Source organism: Vanacampus margaritifer, chromosome 13, assembly GCF_051991255.1.
Source record: "Vanacampus margaritifer isolate UIUO_Vmar chromosome 13, RoL_Vmar_1.0, whole genome shotgun sequence".
Classification (NCBI taxonomy): domain Eukaryota; kingdom Metazoa; phylum Chordata; class Actinopteri; order Syngnathiformes; family Syngnathidae; genus Vanacampus; species Vanacampus margaritifer.
This window is the reverse complement of record NC_135444.1, coordinates 16045057-16070547: the sequence shown is the minus strand read 5'-3', so window position 1 is coordinate 16070547 and position 25491 is coordinate 16045057. Positions and strand designations below refer to the sequence as shown.

General features: G+C 41.7%; 1 protein-coding gene across 2 annotated transcripts in view; it reads right to left on the bottom strand.

Moving 5' to 3' along the window:
- tle5 (TLE family member 5, transcriptional modulator) overlaps window positions 1–25305 on the bottom strand; it is a 36469-nt gene extending 11164 nt beyond the window's left edge. For both annotated transcript variants that reach the window (XM_077584604.1, XM_077584605.1), the window contains exons 1-3: window positions 24584–25305; window positions 6769–6857; window positions 3199–3262 (exon numbers count right to left, since the gene is read on the bottom strand). In XM_077584604.1, the coding sequence (XP_077440730.1) occupies window positions 3199–3262; window positions 6769–6857; window positions 24584–24610 (180 nt within the window). In that variant the 5' untranslated portion in view covers window positions 24611–25305. The remainder of the gene's footprint in view (window positions 1–3198; window positions 3263–6768; window positions 6858–24583) is intronic.
- Between the last annotated feature and the right edge of the window lie 186 nt (window positions 25306–25491).

Here is a 25491-nt window from a genome sequence, read left to right as displayed (position 1 = left end):
TAGAGAAGGTTGTGTGTGTGCGTGTGTGTGCGTGTGTGTGTGTGCGTGGATACAAGGCCAGGCTTGCTAGCAGAAGTGATTGAAAAGGAGGCTGTAAGCATTATTTTGTACATTTCCGCTGAATACAATGTAGAGTAGACAAAACATGTTCCTTTAGGTGATAAGGCACTACTGACAGGACCTAACCTCAAATTTTAGGGGCGCAAGGAGAAGATTTAGAAAAAAAACTATGAATAAATAAACTATTGTTGGATAAATGCCAGTTTTGTGATAAAAATAGGATTTACTCAAGCAAATGCATTGTGATAAGAGCATATTAGCAGTTGGTGAGTGATTGCAGTGCCAGTTGCATATTGAGTCAAGTTTAATTTGGGCAAGCACGTGATATTAAAAAGTCACATTGGCTTTAGGCAAAACAAAAACCAAAAAAGAAACATGACCTTTTGCTAAATAACACGTGTTTACATAATTTTGCGTTTGACTTCCTATGTGTGTGTACAGCTCAGTGAGTGCAGACAGAAGGAAAGCCTCAAAGTGCGTGTGTGTGTGTGTGTGTGTGTGTGTGTGTGTGTGTGTGTGTGTGTCTCATGATGGAGGGAGCGGTGTGGTGGCATAGATTAGATGAGATTAAAGCCAGTCAGAGGATCAATTAGAGGCAAAACATCACAGGGCTACATTGCCAGCAACAATGAGATTAGCCCGAGGTGGGGCGTGTGTGTGTGTGTGTGTGTGTGCGTGTGCGCGTGTTTGTGTGTGTGCGTGAACATGTATGTGTGGAGACAAAAAGGACGGAGGGGGGTTGTTTAGGGAGCACAGAGGAGACAAAGGGCTGCCAGCATTTATAGGATTATCGTGTGCTCCATTTCAACCGAGGTCTTGTTTTTTGGGGGATTGGGCGATTAGCTCGTTGGATCAACTGATTATTAGACTGGCAAAACACACGCTCAAGCTGGACAAACACTGCGCCATTTTTGTCGGAGCCATTCAGGGTGGGACGCATTTTCTATATTAGGATATGCTATTGCTTGTTATATTGGTGGTCGATGGATGTTGTATTATTTATGGCTTAGAGGTGTTATGCTAACTGTGAGTTGACTACCGCGTTAGCCTATTTTAGTGGCAGATTATGACGTGTTCTCCGACCTGAACCGAGGATCCCTTGTACTTTCTAACTAACTCATTGACTGTCATGGATGTTGATATTTGTCGACTGAAATCCAACTGATTTCCTGCCAACAACAAATATATTCATCAAGTAAATTGTTAACGAGTCTGCGTCAAAGAGGGTCTCGCCCAGTTTATCTGTGAAATTCAGGTTTGTAAACAGAGGTGGCAAATCCAGGTCCAGAAAGTAAAAACCCTGCCACAGTTTGGCTTTAGCCCCAGGTCTTAGCTAGCTAACTAAGTTAGCTCCCGAGCTAGCTAAGCCCCAGGTCTTAGCTAGCTAGCTCCCTAGCTAGCTCCCGTGGTGCTTGTTTACCTGCTAGAGAGCTAGCTAGCTAGCGCCAGGGGCTAAAGCCAAATTCTGGCCAGGTATTTTACATTCGGGACCTGGATTTGCCACCTCTGTTTGTAAATCACTGTAATACTAATGACCAAACGATCTCTGTAAATGGTGGCGTTATATCGATTTTGAATTTGAGCTCAGCACAGTTTTTGAATAGAAGAAAAAAAGTGTAGATGTAGAGTATAAAACGGAGCATTTGTAATGGTAGGTCGTAGAAAGGATGTGTCGTGTGGAAATAAAATATGCTAGCAAAAGTTGTGTTTTTATAAATTTGAGATGTCAGAAGCAAAAACTATTAGTGTTAAGTCTATGTTCTTTTCAACATTTTTTTCCACTTTTTGTCAGAAAATGGCGTTTTTGGTGGAACAAACCCATGTTTTATTGCTGATTACTAAAAAAAAAAACTAAAAAGGTAGACAAACTTAAGTAAAAGAAGAGATTCCACCCTATCTTTTGACACGTTCAAAAACAACAGTCTGTGGGTCTCGAAGTCAAAATACTCTATGGCTGGCAATACAGTATGCGGAGAACTGCTTTGTAAGCAGCGAATGAGTTTAATAAATAAAATCTAAGAAAAAAAAGACAAATTAGGTCATTGTATTGAACAAATGTGTGCTAATTACATTTCCCCCCCAATCAACCACAAATCGTCATCGTTTGAGAAATATGCCAATGATATCGCAGTTACCCGTAATTTGCAAGACAATGCACACAAACACATGGACAATTTACTGTCTTTGATAAACCTAACACGCATGTTTTTGAAATGTGGGAGGAAGCCTGGAGAGATCCCACACAAGCACGAGCTATCTGCTGACTGTGAGGCAGATGTGCTAACCACCGTTTTATTTATGCCAAGTGCAAATCTAATCGCTTCTTCCCCTGCTCATGCTTACATACTAACTATTAATCCTGGCACATGTTATGCGCTTGGCAGCATGGGTAATAACTGAACACTGTAATGCTTTTATTGGGTGTCCTATCATCGTCTATTTTATTGATCATCAATCACGCACACAATATCTTGGCAAGAGGCTTTTTGAATTATGTTTGTATTCTGTGCCCTAGATTATTTGTTTATGTACAGTATATGTCCATGTTATGGCTAGACATGACAATATTTTTGTTTTTCACATATGAAAGAGAATTATTGTGGATTTACTTTATTTTAGTTTAACTCTTTGACTGCCAGACGTTTTCAGAAAAGGGATGCCGTGGGTGCCAGCCGATTTAAGCATTTTGACTGATCTTTCAAGGTCCACAGAAAATTATGTGTTTGGACTATGGAAACACACATACTACCAAATGAAAGATTGGACTCTCATCTTTCATCAGAAAAAAAAAGTTTGTTTCTACCTTATTCCGTTTTTCAGTAATCAACAATAGGAAATGGTTAGTTTCACCTCTGTTTTGAAACAAACGTCTTTTAACGTCTTTGGCACTCCTCCATAGGATTTTACTAAACGTTATTTAACGTTTTTGGCAGTCAAAGAGTTAATGTGGATATTAAATCATGGGTAGCAGGTTCGTGACCCATGTAACTTTGTCAATAAAGTTTGGTCAAATTCATACAAAACATGAGCCACCTCGTTTACAGTTTACACTTATTTGGAACAGGGTGCTAAAAAATAACCTTGAATAACAAACACATGCTGCGTCTTGAAAAAAAAAAAAGGGTCGCCTTTACTCACCATGATGTAATGACGCTGCATCTCCGACTTCTCACTGGCCAGCTTGTCACATTCGAGCTTCAGGCTGCGGAGGAAACAAGTCGAGCAGAGTCAGCAGCGGTCACTTCATCCCTCGTCACTGTCATTTTCATCAGCACCACCCCCTTGTCGGCCATCTTGACCATCATTACTGTTCTCATCCTGACCTTCCCGAAATCACAAGCAGAATCCAGCGGGAAAACCACCGTGCTAAAACGTCTACTTCTCAACCAGAAAGCAGGCAAGTCTAAATATAGCACAGGCCATTAGCTGTAATCACGTCAGCCGTGATGACACGCGAGGCGACGGGACAAAAAGGAGGACACGTCAACAAGTCAGCCAGATGGTAAAATGAACACGACAGGGGGAAAGAAAAATCACCCGCGTGCGTTTGATTGAAAGAGCCGGTGCCGGCACGCCGGTCTGACAAGGTGTGATCCCATGCGAGGATGGATAAGACTGGGATGTTGTAAAGATATGCACAGACACATGGCAGATAGATCTAAAACCTGCTTGATGCTCTGTGTACATTGATGCTGTCTGCGGCAATGAAAGCTGCGTGACAGATAACACGGGCTGTGTCACAAAGCCACACGAAGCTAATGCTGTCACATTTCTCATGTGCACTCCATCACTTTTTACTAGGGGTGCCGAAATTAGTGGGTTCATTTTGAGTTAATTTAAAGCAGTGGAACCTTTTTTTACCTTGGGGCCTAACCCTTCCTGTAAAAAGTGACCCCGGGGCCCATTCAGAAATTATGATTTATGTTGACTTATTATCGTTTGTATTTAATAACTAAATTCAATCTAGTTAAGGTTTATAAAATCATTATCAAATAACATGATACAATGTGGTCATTTTTGTGTAAACACTGACACCGTCGGAATCAACTTCTTAGAAAAAAAAAAAAGCAGCCTAACATCTTTACCAGAAATTAATTGCAGCGTCCATTCGTCTATTCTTTTTTGTTTGTTTGGTGCGGTTCACTATATTGTGTAATCACGTCGACCCGCGTGACAATCTGTGCTCCCATTGGACAAAAATGACGAGGGCTGAATGTTTGACAAAACCTGGAAAACATGACATTCTGACGTGCAGCATTACTTCCCTGCATATTTTTGGCGTTATTAGATGCAAGATATTTGCGAGCGTCAAGAGCAGCTCATTCAAAGGAGGTTCCGCGACGCTCTTTCTAATTTTGGAACAGCGTCGTCGATTGCGTGAAGAGGATTATGAATGAATTTAGTATAATACTAATGGGTAATATTACAGATTGTTTTTTGGAGAAAATATTTGGTTAAAAAAAAAAACTGCTACATGTGTACGAACGAAGCCTGCGGCCGTCGCGGCCCAGAGTTACAAAACGGAAATTATTTTGCGGCCCACTAGATGGCGCTTGCGGCCCAAGGTTGGGCCACGGCCCAATGGTTAAGGATCCCTGATTTAAAGTTCCTTTAACGCCACAAAATTTTTTTAATGACCGCCCCTTACTTGGAAAACCTGTACTGGGGGAATTCCAGTTGCAACGCAGAAGACATGTCTACGTCAAAATTTATCAGTAATGAATTGAATAAAAATACATACTGTATATTTGCGGAGACTGGGGTCAAGTTGTATTTTATCATTTTAAAAATGTACAGAATTTCACAAGTTACTTCATGTTAACGATTACATAGCTTCTAATATGAAAAAAAAAATGCACAGTAAGCTGTCACCAACGTCTTACAAATGCATTTATGCCATCTAGTGGCAGAAATATTACCTTAACACAAATCAATATCACACTCACAATCTTTTTAAATTGTAACTCAATGTTATGATTTATTATGAAATTACTGTATCAATGACTAAAAGTTGCAGCCATATTTCTAACTAACATCTTTTCCACTTTAATGTTAAGAGTACTTATTGTACATTTAGAACAGATATAAAATTTGCGATTAATCGTGAGTTAACTATTGAAGTCATGTGATTAATTATGATTAAAAAAATCCGTACTTTTTACTATTTCGCCACCAGTTGCAAAGTTAGCGTCACTTCATATTCATATCATTTCTTGATAATGTTTATCCCACAGTCAACCATAAAATTCACCTATTCATGAATTTCTCTGTGGAACATCAACTATGGATGAGCGAGTACCGATACCAGGTATCGTTCTCTGTATTCTAGAGTTGTAGCAAACGTCAATGTCATGTTCCGGCTGAGAAGCATCACATCCACTTCCTGCTTTCCATGTGTATATTTGTAGGCTTTGTGGTGCGTTGTCATGACAACAAGCCCCCCCCCCCCCCCTGCTGCCAGTCTACCTGGCATTGGCTGTGCGCCTCCTGCGATTGGCGCTCATCAGCCGGCGGGCATGCACTGCTGCTCTCCAAAGACACTTTGATGGAGTTTTATTGCCGATTCTTCCGCCTCTAAATCGCTTGCGCTGTCATCTTTATTTTGATTGATGTATTCCCTGATCTATTTATGCATGGGACTGAGGGAGAGGGGAATTAGGAGGAGGAGGAGGCGGAGGAAGAAGGAAGACGGCGACAATTCAATGGCTGCCACTATACCCAGGGGAACGCCTGTTGTACATTTGCCTTTTAAAAGCTTCCACAACATACAGCGTCTCACTACAAAGCTTCCACTGTGACTCCCTTATTTTAAAATCCTCTCCCAAGTCAACAGGCACAAAAAAAAAACGGTTTTCTTTCAACTGTGCTTTGGCTCTCTGACAGGGGCTAAATTCTGCTGCTCACCGTTGAAGGAATGAACAAAAAAAAATAGTAGAAAAAAAACATGCACGATGTTAGTGATACGTCGCAAAGCTCTGCAAACCAAACGAAGAAAAAGGGATCGTCTTCAAGCTGGAAATATGCCAGGCTTTCATCTCTCTTTCCTAGATGCAAATATACACGAGAACAAACCAGGAAGGACGTCAACCCTCACAAAGAGAAAGCCCATGTCTCATCTTTCAGAACTGCCGCTCTGGGGGAGACTTCTTTCACCGTAATGGGGAGATTAGTTAACCGAAAAGGTAGCATGACTTCAAAGAAAGGTGAAAGGGAGGAATCAATTATATTGCATCCTCAAATAGTAAATTCCCTTCCTTGGACATAAAATAACAGGTTGTGCCGCTAGGTAGCTGCGATTACATGATAGGAAGGTCTCATTGCCGTGCAGCAAGCACACATATGACTTGAAATGTATGCCGTAGCTTTTGCTAAACATGCTCAACTTTGTGCCATCCCTTCACTACAAACCATTCAGAAAATAGTGGAATAAAATGCCAAATTACAAACATGCAATTGCGATCAGTTAGTTAGACCGTAGCGTGCCAAACAATCTTGGATAATGAGCCACATGCTGCTTCACTAAGACATTATCACAGGCATTCCATTCCCAATGCAGCACATAAGTAACAATTCTGAAAAGCAATCAATCATGGCAATTTCAATGATACCATGCCTTGGAAATAGGCCGGCACTATAGCGGCAGATTAAATTAGAAGCAGGCCAGGTCATTTGTAGCCGCTTTTAACTCTTGTTTTCATGTCGTCTCACCTGTGGTATTGTGCTTGGAGGAACTGGAACTCGTCCTTGATCCTGTCACAGGAGTCGGACGTTGTGAATTTCAGCTGCTGCGATGAAGCCTGCCAAGGGAGGAAGAGCAGCGTGAAAAAGCAGGCGGGAGTGACGGCCCGAGAGGGAAAAAAATAATTAAAAACACAAGCGAGAGATAGAGCGCTTTTTCAATTGGAGGTTTCAGGCCAGTGATCAGCAAAAGAAAGCACGAGCCAATGTGGACCACATCCAATTACACATTTAAGCACAGAATTGCGACGCACACACAGACCAGGCAGCGATAAATAGAGAAAAATGCTGCCAAAAACGTGAGCAAGGGACTTATTGTGTTTAGAACTGCACTTAGCAACTTGAAATATTAATAGTTTGTCTACTTGTGCCCTGCGATTGGCTGGCGACCAATTTAGGTTGTAACCCGCCTTTCACTTAGAGTCAGCTGCGATTAGATGAGAGATAATGATAATGGATTGACATTTTCATTTTACATTTTCTTTCCTTCCCTTCACATATTCATATGTATTTTATTTTCTTCTGAAGGTGTTTTCTTTCATTATCTTTTCATTTTAGTTGCACGTTGAAATAGAGACTAAACTAGACTAAACTAAAAGTACAAAAATTTAGCGGTGTGAATTGCCTCGTACCTGCCGATTCGATTCGTATCACCATTCATAGGTCACGATTCGATTCGATACCGATTAATCCCGATACGAATCTATAAATTGATTATTGCGATTTTTTTACCTCAAATTTAGAAAATACGAATCAGTTAACTTGTACATGTACACTGTAAGATTTGTATGAAAATGTATTTATTTATCTGAAAATTCAGGCTTATAACTTTAACAAACAGGTTGCAGTCTGTTTCATGTTTGAACAGCACTGAATTAAAAATATTAAGGTTTAATGTTCCATTAATATAACATTCTTCCATGCTTAATGTGTGAATCCTAACCCTACTTAAGACGTTTTGTTGAATATTCCCATAAAAAAATGTATGTTTAAAAATCGATTCGGCCGCATATCGAATCGATTCGAGAATTGCACGCTGTAATATTGCGATATATTGCCGGATCGATTTTTTTTCTAACACCCCTACTAAAATGAAAGTTTCCTTATTAAAACACACAAAAATTGGGAGGCTGGAAAAGATGGAGACATACGATTTGAGAAAGCTGTTTTAAGGTGTTAAACAACCCAAAATCATATTGCAATGTTGTTTAATACAGTGACGGCACATCTAAATGCACTGTTGACAGGTGATTGGGGGGCAGGCAAGGGAGGTGGAATCACCCCTAAATCCGGCACAGCAAGTACAAATACACCCTTAATCACACAGGGGGGCAGCTGTATTAACTATAAATGTTCCCCCGAGCGCCACTTTGGATACAAACGCGCACCAGCTAGCCTTCATGTCATGTCCAAAGCAGTTTGTTCAAGCCTCATATAGCAACCAAGAACAATAAGTCTTTCACCACGCTTGACTGATGTCGTTTGTTGTCATTGTAAATCTGTCCGCATTTTCACCGCAGCCAATTTTGTACATGGCCTGCTTGTGTAAACCCAACAAGGGGCAAAATCTCATTATTCCTCAGTAGTGTGCAGTAATGGCTCACGTGGGAGGTGACATTTTCCCACTAAAACTGGCACGCCACTATTAGGACTGACTTGTCTTCTGGCCCCTTAGAAAATAGGGCGCCGTAGCTTTCACGGGAGCGAGAATGACTGCAAGTCACACAAATACGTCCCTGCTTGCCTCAACAAGACAAACGTTTAAATACGGTAAATAACTTTACACAAAAGGCAGCGAGTACACAAACAGCCTTGCTGTCGTGTTGTTCAATATGTCTGTAAAATGGTGTGATAATGCTGGAAAACGTCGAGAGTTGTGGTTTTCTTGTATTTCACTGCGAGACAGACGATGGGAAATTGTAGTGCTGCTAGCATGCAAGCTTTTCTGACTCAGGGCACCTGTTTTTTTAATTACAAAATTAAAACAAAGTGTCAAGAATTAATCGATTTTTGCCACATTTCTTGCTTCAATTTAATGGCCATTGTGTTGCTCCTTTTCAAGTGTGCACAATGCCCACCAGGAGGCAGTATAATTCAGTGCTTCATAACTGACTCAAAAAAATATTAACAATAATTCGTATGAGTATTGTTATATCATCCGTCTACATGCGTGTTCTTTAAACCGTTGATGCCATTTTGGATTCTTTGTTAGCATTAAGCTAAACAGACTTTTTTAAGGCAAAGCTGTGCACTTGTTTAATTCTCTGTTTTGTTTAGTTTGGCAGTTATCTTCTACTAGGAGTGGCATTTAACAGCTACTTGGAACATCACATTCAAAGATAAATTTGGACAACGAGCTAACATGTACACTCATTAACACGCATATCGCCATCTGATCATATATTAAACTTGGAATCGTAGTACGCTACAACTGCAACATCAGGCATTTCACTGTCAAAGGAGAAGCTGGCATTACATACAGAAATAACAGTTCGCAAACACAGAGAAAAAAAAAATCAAGCTGTTGCTTAGAGACGCTGACTGTAAAGCCAAATAAGCTTTTCTAATATCGCTCTGGTCCGTACTGGCGAGGAACAAACTCATCAAACAGCACCGCGGCTATTTGGTGCCGTGCCACGTTGAGCATGTGTCAACACAAGGCACTTAGCTGCAGGCAGCCTCGCACATCACGCTGCGATAACTGCTCCCTGCACCGCTTGGCTTTTGCATAGCGCGTGTGTGTGTGTGTGCGTGTTTGTGATGTGTGCTTGCATACAGGTTGGCCCCGGAGCCCAAGGCTGGAGTCGCTGCCCCAGATCTTGTTTCCTCCTAGTGTAGCACAGTGTGTGCAACCGCATTTTTCCATGTGTTTGCAGACAACAGCCTCAGGTAGACTTTCCTGTTGCACGCAAATGTTGGGAGGTCCGACATACGGAGCGTACCGAGTTTGAAGGGAATGAGACCATCAGGACATTTTTGTAGACATTTCATAACCTTGATGAATTTTCACTGCCATGCCCCACCCACAAACTATATGAAAATGCTTCCTTGCAATTTTTTTTTGTTTCAAAATTTCAAAATTCTAGGATCAGATTGCGTTTGAAAGACCCTCAGAAATGGCCAAATTGGCCACTAAAATGACCGCTTCGAACCAAAATGGCAGGCTTCATGTGCCTTTTGTAAATCTACTCATAATCAACATGCCTGTAAATGTTCATGTTGCCAAGTGAAACGATTGGTCCAGATTTGACCTTGTCAAGTCAACAAGCCAAATCTTTACAATTTAGCACGATTTTTCTAGTGTACGCGGTTCAAATGTGGTGAAGGAACTACAAAAAGAACAACTTGGAATCGGTGACAAGTAAAAACTATTTCTCCCATTGCAGAAGAACTCCGGTAGAATGCTGCCATTTTGCCACTACACATTTACATCGAGACCAAACCTATGCAGACCAGACACAGCTTGGCTAATTCAACTGAAATGTTGACATGACTTTTTTTTTGGGCTCCGCGAAAGGAATATCCACCCCAATGACACTGAATGAAATTCCATTCAGATTCAGCCTTTTTTTTCCCGATAGAGGTGTTTCTATGGAGCATTTTCTTTCTGTTTGGTCTTTCGGTTTCATTTGAATCACAATACAAGGCTACATGTAAACCCGGCGTTGGATGAATGCAATGTAAATGTCTTTACAATCATCTGAAATAGACTCAAATTACCCCGGGATCCTACTAAGGACCATGATGGATGGATGGATTTTAAAAGCCGTCAAAAAAGCGATTTGGTTGACCTAAAAAACAACAACAAAGAATGGGTTTCACTATACTATTTAAAACTAGAATAATTCCCGCGGAAATTTTGAATGGGACTGCTGACTCTTGTAAATTAGCTGAACAGTTTAAAATTTAAACGACTGGAATCGGTCAAGAAATGTGGAAGTTAACCATAATCAACATCAACTAAAAGTATCTCACTGTCCCTTTAAGAAAAATGCACTTTCACGCACACACATTTGACTTGGAGACGTCACGCACCCACATTCCTTTGATATTGTATGAGAGACACACACCTGGAACAAAAACCTCTCACGACTTAACGGTTCAAGATACAGATTCAAGAAATGGTTGGTTAGAACGGCAAGGGTTTGGGGAACACGAGCATGTTCTCATTTTTTTTAATCGGATGAAAAATGACCAAATGAGAGAAGGTTGAAAACTTATGATTTATCAGAAATGAAGAGCGAAAGGCGCCTGAATTTAACATGGAAGAGATAGGCGAGAGAGTCCGCATTCTCCTCGCTTAAAGTGGAAATAAAGGTACTAAATGACACCTTAGCTAAATAAAAGTTAGTTTGTCTGAAAGAAGAGACTTGTCTCTACAAAATGTGAGAATTTGATGTCTAGTGAGCAAAGATTGTGGCCATGGTGACAAGTTGAAGTGAAACTTTTGACTTTTGGAAATAGATTTTTTGGTTCCCACCACTCTAAGTCTAATTGCTCAACTGAGTGTAATAGAAGGCTATTTCACTCACTGTCTTTGAACCCGCACTGGGGGGAGAGCTTTCGTTCCTTAAAATAAATTTCGACACTGAGCTAAAGATGGGAAAAATTGCTACAAAATGAGCTAAAATTCATATCGGTCGGTTAACGTATGCGCGTGCAGCGTGTCTTGGAAAAATGTGCTTGATCTGTAATTTGTTCCCCCTTTCTCCATTCATTTCCTATGGGACTTTTTTGGGAGTTTTTTAGGAATTGCGTCGCCATGGTAACTCGGAATTCCTAGAAAAGTAATGCCGCACCGAGTCAGATCGAGCCGCATCGTTTGATACCTCATTTGTCCCGGTGCGATCTATGGTACGGGCCGCATTTTTGCGGAAAAATCTGGGGATTTTCTAGGATGGAGAGTAATATGTGCTGCTTTCAGCAGTCCCATAATAATCAATGAGACGTCAACTTGTAAGATGGCAGCCGAAGGGGTCGATGAATAAACTGGCCGTCACCTTGCAGTCATAGAAAACACTGGAAGCTGTCTATGTGACACGGCGCCACCGGCCAAAACAAGGTGCTCTATGGGTTGCCCAACAGCAGATGGACGTCCATAATGTGAATGAAAGACTGCCGTAGTACAGCGACATGTGCCATCTGCTGTGACCGAAAAGGTGGCTTGCATGCGTCGGGTGCCAAAATTGTGTTTGTGCAGGGAAAGAGTGTGGCTGGCTGGCTTGTATGGTGAGCACCGTGGACGCCAACATCCAGCGGTCTGTGTGTGAATGTGTGACAAGGATACATGGTGTGGATGTGTGTTGTTGGTTTTTTTTGGGAAGGGGGGGGGGCATGCATGTATGTATGAGGCACAAATATTCATTGCTATGAGTCATACAGCCCACACAGCCTCTCCCTTGCATGCTCAATTTGCATAGCGCATGTGGACACGCGCACGCGCGCACACACACACACACACACACACACACACACACACACACACACACACACACACACACACACACACACACACACACACACACACACACGCACGCACCACTTTAAATGTAGGACAACCTCTAATTCGATTCTGCCCCGCTCCTTTGAGACGTAATTAAAGCATTAAAAAGCTTTGTGCGCCGGCGAGGCAATTGAGACAGTCTTCAGCGAATAAATGGGATTCGTCGTTTCAGGAAATTACTGCCCCGCCTTCCTTCCCGTACCACCTGAACCCCAACTCAAGGCAGACACACACACACAAACAAACACACACACACACACACACACACACACACACACACACACACACACACACACACCCTCTCCTTGCCTCTTCACCCTTGCCTCATCCGTGTGAAATCTACTGCGAAACGTTGTTTTTACACCACAGAGCAGTTACCAAAGAGAATGGAAGGAGATTAGGGCACACACACAAGCAGAGTAGCAGCAGGATACATTGGAAAACATCCTCCTCCGTATAAATCCTGCCTAAGGGTAGTGGGAGTGTGTGGATCGTATTTCCTGGAGCACTGCCTGGCTGTTTACATCTTACTTGGCGTGTGTGTGTGTGTGTGTGTGTGTGTGTGTGTGTGCGTGTTTTGCAGGGACGTAGCGTTGGAATTGTAAGCCCTGGCTAATGACTGGATGTTATCTCACTCCCACTCTTTAAAAGGACTGCAGAAGATCTACGCGGGAGTGACTAATAGTTGGCCGCCGTGTTGTGTTTGTGAGCTACATGGCTGTTTTGTTGGGCGCCATAGCAACAGTCCAGTCAAGGACGACTCGGCTCGATCCACTCGCGTCCGTCAAAAGACTCCAACTTGAATGTGGAAGATGGAGGGCAAACATGCTGTCAGAATATATACAGAGGTCAAAAAAACAATACTTATCCAAGAGTATTTGCTTGAGTGATCACAAAGCAGATCAATGTTTAATCTAGTATTAGTCAGACAACTTTATTTGTGTTTATTCCAACTAAATAGTGAATCCGCACTTAAACTGGTAACGATTGCAATGGAAATTCACCAGAACATGTGATCAGGAAGGAGGGAAAAAAAGGTCTTTAAGGTGAAGGAGCATGTGGTTTATTACCCAGGGTTACCTTGCATGCGCTGTTCCTGGAATTAATCAGTTTTTTTTAATGGTAAATTTTAGTCATGAGTAGGGGTGGGCGATCTCTCTCGCCATCGATGTTATCATCAATGTTGCTTTCACAACGTAGCATGTTGTACGCTGACTGAATAAAAGTATGGTTTAACTTTGTTAAAATAAATAACCAGTTGCCTCGATGTAACACTTGCAAACATGACTAGGGGTGGGTGATATGGCCTAAAACTTATATCACGATATTTGAAAGAAATCTGCGGTGACTGATAACTTACATTGATGTTTCTGCATTTGGCAATTTATTATTATATTATATTATTAGTATGGGATTTTTTTTAATAGGCTTTAGGTGAACTGATGAATACACACACGCTCGCACGCACGCACGCACATATTCACCCACATACAAAAAAATATATATATGTATAAAAAAAAATTATTATTTTTTTTTTAATAAAAAAAAAAAGGAGAGCAATGATGATGTCAAATCGAATGAACAATACTAAGCTTTCCTGGAAAAGAAGAAAAAAAAAATCTGCGGTGATGGTATTGGTAATAATTACTGAACAATAGATTTGTGATTGTTACTTTGGAATAATTGAACGTTTATTGCAGCATAATATTTAAGCCACCTTTTTTCCCCACATTTGAAATATAAACAAAGTGCAAATATAAGCAACCGTAATGGAATTAAATAGAAATAAAAACAGGCAAGGTAGTGTTTACCCTGCGAGGTCTAACTGATGAAAGCACATCAAGCACATTTACTTAGTAAATACAAAGAAAACAGTTGCAAATTGCACGAGTCAAAAAAGTCCATTATTTTCTCCTGTGTGGTTGAGCATTGTGTTGTAGAGGCAAAAAAAAAAAGAAAAAGAAAAGAGTAGCAGCCAGTCTCTGGCGTCATGCTCTGTACATCACAGGCAAGTGTATTGTTGAAAAATCTTTTCCCCTGCGATTGTTTAGGCAGTGGTTATTTTTGCCATAACCGGCAACCCTCCTATGAGCGTTATTTTGCCGTGAAAGTCTCTGATTGGTCAATAAGGGAGCGAGAAAATGCCGTGATTGCTTGTAGACATTACTAGCAGGTGTGAATAACGCAATTATACATGTTTACGCCGCTGCGCAACATCCACGCGCACGCCGTCTCGTCAAGAGCACGTTAGCTTAGCAGCCGGCTACCTCTTTGTAAACAAACAAACACACGACGAAGGTAGCAGACAGAACTCACACGCTTCCGACACTTGTTTTTATGCAGCAGCGAGCGACACATGTACGTCCTAATAGACGCGACGTATGATGTTACGTATTACGTCATCACGTTAATTTCGCGATATTTCACATTTTTACCACCCCAGAAAATACACCGGTAAAATCGTAGAAGGTATGATATGGAACACCCCTAAACATGACTACTGAATAGATACAGAAATTAAGGAGTTCCGCGGCTTTGACGTGTTAGGCAGCTTTCGACCCTCAGGCCTTGCATCTCAATTATGTCACAATCAGTTAGATAAAACTTTTTATTTATTTATATGTCTTATTTAAACAATGAGCCCGCTAGCAAGTTAAATTGGGCTACGTTCACACTGCAGGTCTTAATGCTCAATTCCGATTTTTGGGTGAAATTCGATTTTTTTTTAGCGTTCACATTACCTATTAATTGCAACCTCAGCCCCATAATGTCCCAGATCGCGCGGACGCCGCGGAACGCATATTCGACTTTTGATGACGTAGAGGTCGGATATATGCAACCTGGCCATTCAGACTGCGATCGCGTTGCAAAAATTAGAATACGTATCGGATCTAGAGCCACATATGAAAGTGACCCCAGGTCGGATATGAAAAAAAATTCGAAATTGAGCTGTTCAGACTGACATAAAAGTTATATAAAGGTCACATTTGGGCAGATTTTTTTAATCCGGGTCGCATTTGCCTACAGTGTGAACGTAGCCTTAGACTTAAATGAATGCACTCAGTATTTGTTTGTGAGGTTTTTTTGAGACGCTACACTTATGCATACGGGATTTAAATAAGTTACGTGTCTTGTGGAATTGTACTTAAAATACTTTGTTTGGTCAGGTTGTTAATCATTGACCAGTCAATACAGTCTAAAATATAGACGTTTTTGTAAAACTGTGGTGTTGAATACGATGCGGTCCAAAATTTTGGTGCACCAAACTTTTCTGATGGTGTACTCAAGAAAATAAGTTGGGTGCACCAGTGCAAAAACATAGTCCAGAGCCCTACTTTAAGCACGGTCATTCATTACAACACAAGAATACCAAGTGCAGGGTGAAAAGGTATTTTTTTTTCTGCCTCTGCTACTACCTCAGAAGTTCACAAAGTGGCGATTTGAAATCACACTAAATCCAAATTGGGCACTTAACTTAGATCATCAGTGTAAATCCATCTACTACAGAATAGCTGGAGCCTAATCACAACATAGAAATAGCAAAGAACAAAGGACCCGGGTCAACACAGCTGCTTCAAGTATGCCTGTATTTGTGTGAAAATATGTGTGTGTGTGTGTCTGTGTGTGTGTGTGCGCGTTAAAGCTGAGGTAAAGGATTGTGTCTTCAGCCGCTCTGGACAGGGGCTTTGGAGCGCAGAGAGAGCCTAATCCTGTTTGGGCCAGGAATTTGATTTTGATTATTATCTCTCACGGACCAAGCCAAGGCTTAGCCCAATCCCCCCCCCCCCTCCTTTCACACACCCCTCCCCCCGCACACACCTCCTCCCCTCGCAGCCCGACAGAGTTGACCTCGTTAAGATGCTTTAAAGAGGATTATTCTACTTTTATCACTTGGAGTGAGGTGCCCTTGCAAACACAGACTTGGCACAGCTCGGCGAAACTATCTTGACCCCGCGTGCAAGGCCAGCCAAGCGTGCGGTAAAAACACACACAAACATGACACTCATGGCATGCTGCCCCGGAGACACGGATGCACAAAAAAAAATGTGTGCGCATACACGTACACAAACACGCGCACACACAGAAGCGACAAGGTGGCTGTAGGGAGGCATTTAATAGCTCAACCTGCACACACATACACACACACACACACACACACACACACACACACAGGAAAAGAGTGCAGAGTTTGCAAAGCCGAGGGAAATGGGCAATTTGTCAAAAGTGAGGGGGTAAAATGGTGAGGCAGGACCGGGCCAACGGTTTGGAGAGCATGTCTGAGATTAAAGCCAGACGCGTGGAGGGGGGATTGGTGGTGGTGGGGGTGGGGGTGTAAGGGTTAAGATTACACCCGTATGGTTGTGCAGATGATTGATGTCTGCTTGTAAAAAGCAAGGTTATTACTCACAACAACCCGCAGGGGAGGAAAGGCAAGGGGGGGGGGGGGGGGGGGGTGCAGAAGATTAGTCTCTAAGTTTGCAGCAAAGTGGTGATAGAGAAGACGATAGATAGATAAATGGATGGATAGGCAGTTGGATCCTTTTTTTTTTTTTTTGCATAAGAAGGCTTCTATCTTGCCACCCCACGATTGATGTCACAACACAGCCAGAGTACTTGCCAGAAATTCTTGCAGCTCCTTTAATGTTTCTTTTGGTTTTGACGTACTTGGCAGCCACCCTCAACAAATTTCTGTCAAAGACTGACCCCATGACCTTGAAAGTGATTGGTCAGTTTTTTTTTGTTGTTGTTAGAGTCACAGGTGCAACCTGCACTGGTCACCAGTCAATTCAGACAAAACCAGAATCCACACAAACATTTTCACCTACGGTATAGTCAATTTAAAGTCTTCAAGAAAATAACGGCATGTTTTTGGAACGCGGGTGGGTGAAAAATCCAACCAAGCATGCAGTCAGATAACAAATTAACTTCACACAGGAACCTAAAACACTTATTTCACAGTTCTAAGAGGCAGACTTCTTAATCACTAATCCAGCATGCCGGCTTATTTACGCATTAAAGGCTGTAAAAAAAGTGTGCTTTTATCATAATAAAAACTCTTCATCCTCTACCTTAATTCAACCAAGAATAATCTCATTAAGATCCAGAAACTTTATGCAAGGTTGCATTGGCCAAGATCAACAGGTGTGTGTCAACCAATGTTTCCAATTTTTGGACAAATACCATGAAGTGCTCAACTCAATGCTAGTCAAAAACTATTATTCTGGTTCTTTTTAAAATAGTTAAAAGTGAGTTCAATTCACTGCCATTATACAGTAATCATTTACAAAATCATTGCTCCGAAATTGAAGCAAAAAATACCAAAACATCTGAACAACTCATCTTTAACCCTGGAGAACCCACGGGGTCAAATCTGGCCCCTATAAATTCTGCTACTCAAATGACAAAGACCTTTTTTTTTTCCAGCAGTGATTTTGTCCCTGTGTTCTTGTTTCCATTGGCCAAAGTGTGTTTGTACATTCAAAATCCAGTTCTAAAATGCAACAAATAAAACAAAAAAAATTATATTGTTTAAAGTAACTGTGTATTTGATTGATTATTTTCTTAAATTCGAAATAGTTTACTGACAGTTTTTGTTATTCAGATTTTTTGAAATGATACCCCTAAATCCCAAAAGGGTCAAATTTCGCCCTAATCCTAAATTAGGGAATAAAGGGTTAAAATTGAAAAAACATATATTTTGGTGTTCAGTGAATTTATAGCAGTCATTTAATGTATAATTCATAATTTTCCAAAGAGGAAAGGGGTTATTGGGTTCTCCAGGGTTAAAAACTCCTAAATCTGGTCAATTGTATCTCAAGGCCCCACTTTACTGCAGTAAAACACCAAGTGCTGTCTTTAAAGTTTAGTTCTAGCAAGAAAGGGGAGAGATTGTACAAAGCAAATGCATGAACTGCAGTATACAAGATCTTCAGTACTGACTAACATGGCATCTGCTTTCACAATTATTACAGTAATCCTTTCTCAGTCGTATGTATGTAAATACGTGTACACTATTTAAATACTCACTAGACATGTTTCTATAGCATTTCCGGTAATTACGTTATAAATCACACTTTTAAAATAATACAAACACATTTAAACACATAATCTTTTGAGAGAGACCAAGAGTAATGGATAACACAAAAATATAAATTGTACAAACAGTGAGTGGGACAGTGTACTAATCAATGAACTGGCAATGCCTTAACAGTAATCAACCCCCCCCCCCCCCAAAAAAAAACGCCACCCCCCGCCAACTATCAAACTTATCCCACAATATACATCAATAATCACGGCCAAAGATGTACATCATAAAATGACCTACAGCTGTTTGTTCTGTAGGTGTAAAAAGCAGGATTACAGCAGATGACATGTTTAATAATTTTCCACAAAAACTGGGCTGTGCTGAAATACAGTACTTCCTGTTTTTTTTTTGTGATCAAAAACTAAATAGGAGTGCCACTATCTAGTGCTAGACATTGGAAATAAACAGAGTTAGACAAAAATTAAGTTATTATCTGTACCCCAAAAAATAAAAAAATCCGCAAACTAGCCTGACTGCGAACCTGGAACCCAAGATGGAGGGCTATTTCCTGTGTAATTATTGATAGTTACTTGGAACATAGTGCGCAAAAATAACTGAACAATGAGCCACCAAAAGACATTATTATTCGATCACATGTCGCAGCCTACACTATACCCGTCATTGTGTATTCTGAATTACACCAAGACAGGAAGTCGACAAACAAAAGTGGGCTTGTCATTGCCTTGCTGTGAATCCTGGCGGAGCCTGAAAGGGATCACGGGGATGAAGCAACACATTGTTCCAGTTGGGGCCTTAGCGCGGACAAACAGAGCAGCTAATTCTCTTGTCTGCTGCGATGCGGTACGGGTACGGCCTTGTGTACTGTGCCGAGGCAGAGGTCGGGGGGGGGGGGGGCTGGGGGTGTTTCTGACGAGGTTGAGGCCCAGCTGGGCCAATCAAGCAACCCCTGTGGAGAGCTTTGTTCCTGCCCGGCGCACCGTTCTGCAGCGGTGAAGGGTTAGCTCGACGCACCGCCGCCGCCAATCTACTTCCCTCGACCCCCCCCCCCCCCCCCCACACACACACACACACACACACATACATACACAGCCGCGCTACGCCACAGGGAACAAGCTGCTGAATGCTGATGCAGTAGGTCCACACGAACACACACTCAATGAGCACTCGAATGCCAACGCAAATGATAAACCGTTTAAATTCAGGACATTTTGCCGTGCAATGAACAACAAAAGGCCGTTGCGCAAATATAAATGCTGCCAATTGCTTATGAATTTGCTTCACCACCTTCCCGCGACATCAACATGCAAATGCATGCGGCGCAAACGTTCATAAAGCGAGAGAACGGCGATAGTGTCTGCTTTTGTTTATGAGTCACGGCCCTTTTGGTGAATTAGCAAAGAGGAAGGGACTTTAATCGCACAAAAATGCTGATATTTTAGAGGTGCAATTATTCATCAACAGCTAATCAACTATCAAATTAATTGATAATCGGTTAATTGGTTAAAGACTTGAATTTAAAATTGGGCAAATCTTTGGAAGTTCGTGTCCTCCATGTGAGCAGAATGATTATCTTTGTTTTGTTTTTTTAAAGTTTGAGACCACATTCCACCCCATTCATTCATGTCCGTGTGTAACCACCGCCATTATTAATTGCTCTGTAAATAGATAGATATTGGCATTATCGTTACATAATGTTAAATATTAACCATGTTGAAGTGTTTTGTAGATGTGTAAAGTGGGTGAAATAGTGTTGAACTCAGTATAATTTGACCTTAAACTAAGATGGAACATATTGTTTGGTCTAAAAAAAATTCCTTCTCAGTGTTCTGTGCGAAAAAAACATTTGGTCCTTGAGAACAGAATCTGCTTCTAACACACACACACACACCCCTGACTCTGTTTGCACCATCGCTCACGGAAAAGTACCCAGAGAGTATGTTTTGTCTACAAATGAAAGAGAGGCGGTCTGTTTAACTATAAGAAGCCATTTTAAACGCGGAAGAGACACATTCGGCACTCTGAAATTCCACCTGTTACGCGATGTTCGGAGTCTGTCACGATGTCCAGAGATCTCTGTTTTAATAAATCATCTTGCAAAGGTGTTTTTTCTTACATTAAAAATCTGTCTTCATATTCTTGGAACACGCAAAAGAGGAATAAATTTAACCTCTTCAATCCCTAATAATGATGTAGCATTAATTTATTTCTACAATGATTCAAAGGGTTCAACGAGAGCTATTGATGAATGAGATGCGATGACAAAATGTGTCTGCTCGCTCCTTTATCAAACAAGTCACAATACACCATTTGCGCCACAATTTAGACCTGCTCCTAGCTGGTCTAAAATCGAGTCTATTTTCTGTCACCAAACTGTCAGGTGTGCCTGCGATGTGTAAAGAAAACGCCCTCGGCCCACCAGAACACCCGCCTGGCACAGCGCAGTCTGCCAAATTCCCCAAACATAGTAAACTAGACTTGCCCCAAACACAAAAACGAAGCTGCGCGAGTTTTTACGCCGAGTGCACGTGCGCCGTCTACAGAAGTAGAGGCCCGGGTGTCTCTGTGTGCATTCATGTGTTGTTGTTCTAATTGAGTCCGAAGCGGAGACGCCCCTCCCATTCAAGCCATCCTCGACAAAAATCAACATCACCTGTGACCCATGTCGTCAACTTGGCTAGTCAAAAGCAAGCCCCCCCGGTGGGTGGGGAGGTGCACGTTTGTCATGCTAATCAGCTGGCCTAACCTTAATGACCCAGACATCTGCTGGCCCGCGTGTGTCAAGCCCCCTGCATTCAATTTCCCCCCACACATACAAAAAGAAGATAAGACCCTTGAGGCTGTTAAAAATGTGTGTGCGTGTGTGTCCTTGCAAGAATGATCAATTTCCACTAGATGCAAATAAACACAGCTAGGGTTGCGCACACACACTTTGTACACAAATTTGGAGGGGAGGGTTGGGGGGGGGGTTATTTAATGGGCGAGACAGGGGACCACCAGGATTAAGACCCCCTCCAACACACACACAGCCGGAGGTTTTAGAGGAAAGGCTGGGGGGCTGCTCTGTTAATTCAAGTGGGCTTCATAATGCCCCTGAACCTCCCACTACTACATCAGACCTGAGCATGTGTGTGTGTGTGTGTGTGTGTGTGTGTGTCAACTTCACTACTCCACTTCAATGTTTAAAGCTAGAAGTCGACTAATCTCCAATCACGTGTTTAAAAAACAGCTCACAAATGCGACCAAATTGGTGGCAATTGTGAGCAGTTTTTCGGGGGCTGCCTTTGACGTCCCGTCCCGCCATGGGAAACCAAAAGAGACCGGCAAGTGGAAAAAAATATAAATGACGTCATTGATTCGTCGACTTTGACTTGACTGTCAACAGATTGTAGTCAACTCCAAAAATAGTTTAGTCCTTTAACCTCTAGTGTGTGGATTTTGTCTCGCTATCCTTTAAATTTGGCACTTTTTTTCCCCCACTTGACTTGCATGCCACAAGCAGCTTTGTTGAAGCTGCATTAGGATTAATCAAGTAAAAAAAAAAAAGCCAACAATATGCCAAATGCTATCAAGTGGGTCAGGCATCAAAAGAGGCTTTTTCCATCCTCACCACTATTAATCCAATGAACTGTGCCCGTAACCTGCGACTAGAGCCGATTACTAAACTAAATTCATTGAGGAAAAAAAAAAAAAGAGGATTGTCATCTTGTGTGACTGCATCCATGATGACATAACCATCTTTTTGGATACACGTCTGAAATGGAAGAGCTCCATTTTGTGGAATAAGTGTGAGAAAAAGCTCAAGAAAAAGCAACAACCCATGCTAGCTGATTTGTTTTATGCTGGCTGAACTACTGAAAATGACGTCACAGTGTCTAAGGGCTCAGGTAACGGCCAATCATGGCTCACCTGTTTTCTTGGTTTGGTCAGGTTCACAAGCTGAGCCCTGAAGCTGCATTCGAGGAAAGTGGGAAGTCGGACTTTTCCAACTTGTGAAGTGTGCACAGGAACGCGCCTTTGAACTTGGAAGACTCGAAAATTGCGACCCCCACGGAGAGACAGATTGAAAATGGCAAAACATAATTTACAAGATTTTAAACAGATATTTATTTCTTGTTACTATAGATATTTGACATAGCTTCACGAAAACACAACGTGATTTAGAATGACTGGGTTAACCAGAAAAAAAACTACCTCGGAATCAGCCATCTTTGTTTACATTTGCCTGGAACGCTTTGAGGTCGGAACTCGGATAATCCGAGTGGGATAAACTCTTTGACTGCCAAAAACGTTAAATAACGTTTAGTAAAATCCTAGGGAGGAGTGCCAAAGACGTTAAAAGACGTTTGTTTCAAAACAGAGGTGAAACTAACCATTTTTTATTGTTGATTACTGAAAAACGGAATAAGGTAGAAACAAACTTTTTCTTCTGATGAAAGATGAGAGTCCAATCTTTCATTTGGTAGTATGTGTGTTTCCATAGTCCAAACACATAATTTTCCGTGGACCTTGAAAGATCAGTCAAAATGCTTAAATCGGCTGGCACCCACGGCATCCCTTTTCTGAAAACGTCTGGCAGTCAAAGAGTTAATCTGATTTCCCACCTTCCTTGAATGCAGCGTTAAGACAAAAGTGGCAAAATGGCCACCCCATTAGATGGGGAAAAAAACAGGTGGATTTTTCTGCTTCATTCATATTCCACAAAATTAATCAGAATACCATGACTAGTGCAGGCACATAGAACATATAATTATAAAGAAAATGTGTGACTTGACTTCCATCTCATTTGATTTGACCTCCAAGTGACTTTTGAGGCATTTCTTCCCCTATAAACATCAGTCCAAAAGCCAGAGTTTCATAAAGAGGTGATGAAATGATGCCTGGCTGGCCTGTATGAAAAAGTCTGACTTATCTGGACACGCTTATCTATATGAATGTCACGCATGCCGCTCATCTACAAGCCTGTGTGAGAGGAGAGGTGGCAGAAGGATGCACACAGGGGTGACAATGACACCAACGGTGACGCTAACAGGTGCTTTGAGGGCCAATGGCAGATTAGAATAGATCAGATCGACACTTTTCATTCCTGACTCTCATTTTTAATCCTGTGGCTCAAATAATCAAATGGATTTTTCTTTAGGTTGACTTTTAGTAAATAACACCTTTTCACCCCCTAACGTAGGAGAAAAAATGGTTTACCGATAAACAGAGATACAAATTTAGATGCTTAGAATTACATTTTGAATTACTAATGTAGTGTATCTGTATATTTGTCGTGGTGCTACTAACACGTCAAAGTGACACTGGTAAAATGTAGGTCAATATCAATGTGGTCTATGGGCACGGAGAACATATTGGTTGGCATAGTTGGTGAGAGTATTGCCTTGTTTACAACTGTTGAACTGTCAAGCAAGATAACATTTAGCAGGCAGAGTAATACAACCACCATCCAGTCTAGCGATGTCGAACTTTTTTTTTTTTCTGTCTGAGGAGACCCTCCTCTTCTCCACTCAAACCCATATATTCATCCATACATTTTCTACAGCACTTGTCCTCAAGACCGGTCCCCACATACAAACGGGATGGCCAGAACCAAGATTTGAACCTGGGACCTCTGGGTAGATGTGTTCACACATAGTCCACCATGCTGAGTGGCACTTGTCCTCATTCGGGTCACAGACTCACAGGTGAGCTAGAGCGACTGAGGTGCGATGCGGGGTAACCCTTCAACTGGTTGCCAGCCAATCACAGGGCACATGTAGACAAACGAGAATTCACAAAAACATTCAAAGCTCCGGACAATTTAGAGTCGACAATAAACATAACATGCATGCTTGTGAAATGTTGAAATCCCGGGACCTCTTGTGAGGCAGAAGTGAAAACCACTATTCCACCATGCCTCCCAATTTCAAGCAAAATTGTCCTCACCCTCAATGTGTAATTTTCATTTTCAACCCGAGAAAATAGTACAAGCCCACTTACGCTTGGCCAATGGTAGAGTGCATGCTATGGACGGAGTCTCTGTTACTATGGTAACGCAAGATTTCGGGCTTCCAATAGTAAAAATCCATTCAAATAAAATGATATACTGCACATGCATTTTAACACAAACAACAGCAATGCTTAGAGAATAGAAAGTTTGGCTATATCTTGATTATTTAAAAAAAAAAGCAATATTATGCATTGTTGAGAAAGCCAAATAGCAGGTTCACAAGTAAATAAAAAAAAATATGACTTACTGAGTGTCTTGATTGTGGAAACATCATGTCAGTCCCTTGTTGCTGTCTTCTCCCCCCTAAAACCAAAAAGCCTTGTGTTGATATTTTTCCTTTGTCCACCCCCCCAAAAAAAAGACTTTCAAGTGGAGCTGTCCAGCGTCTAGCTCACAGCTAGCTTGCGAGAACCCCCCTTTCCAAAACACATTCACCCTCCCCCTAGTAAAAATCCAAATTTTGACTTTGGTTTGGTCTTGACGACGTGGTTGGAGCTAACCAGCGAGCATCCAAGCTAAACTAGCCCTAATTCTTCCTCCCCTAAAAGCTGTCACTCAAAAATGATTCATCGCTCGGGAGGACACTTGGAATTACGCTTTACACTCACTCGGTGTCAGTTAAAAAAAAAATAAGATACAAAATACAAAAAGGCTATCTAGGAATACGATCCAGGTCGAACAAGTTTGCAGGGTGAAAAACGTGTGTGTGTGTGTGGGGAGGGGGGGAATGACAAAATGTCTGCTGGTTAGTTCAATCGCGTTTTTTACGTCCCAACTCGCGAGAGGAAAATAAGCCACAAAATACAGTAGTGCTGCCTGGATGTGTCGCTAAATATCCACTGACAACTTTCTCGAGAAAAGACCAAGAAAAAGCTGCTCAAAAAGTCGTATCGTCTCTCCTTGCTGTGGATGTGAAGTCTTGTGCGTCTGTCTTCTCCGTACGACGTCGAGCTGCTGTGTGCTTGTACGCCCCTCATAGAACTACACTGGCTAGAAGAGCCGGGGAGAGAAGCAAAGAGCGACACCGAGCATAGATCTAGAATGATGACAAAGCTCGATCGTACTGCGCTGCTTTTGCGCATGTCTGAGCAAATGGCGCCTCCATGTGGATATGTCGAGGGGCAAAAAAACAACTAACAACAAAATTATATATAT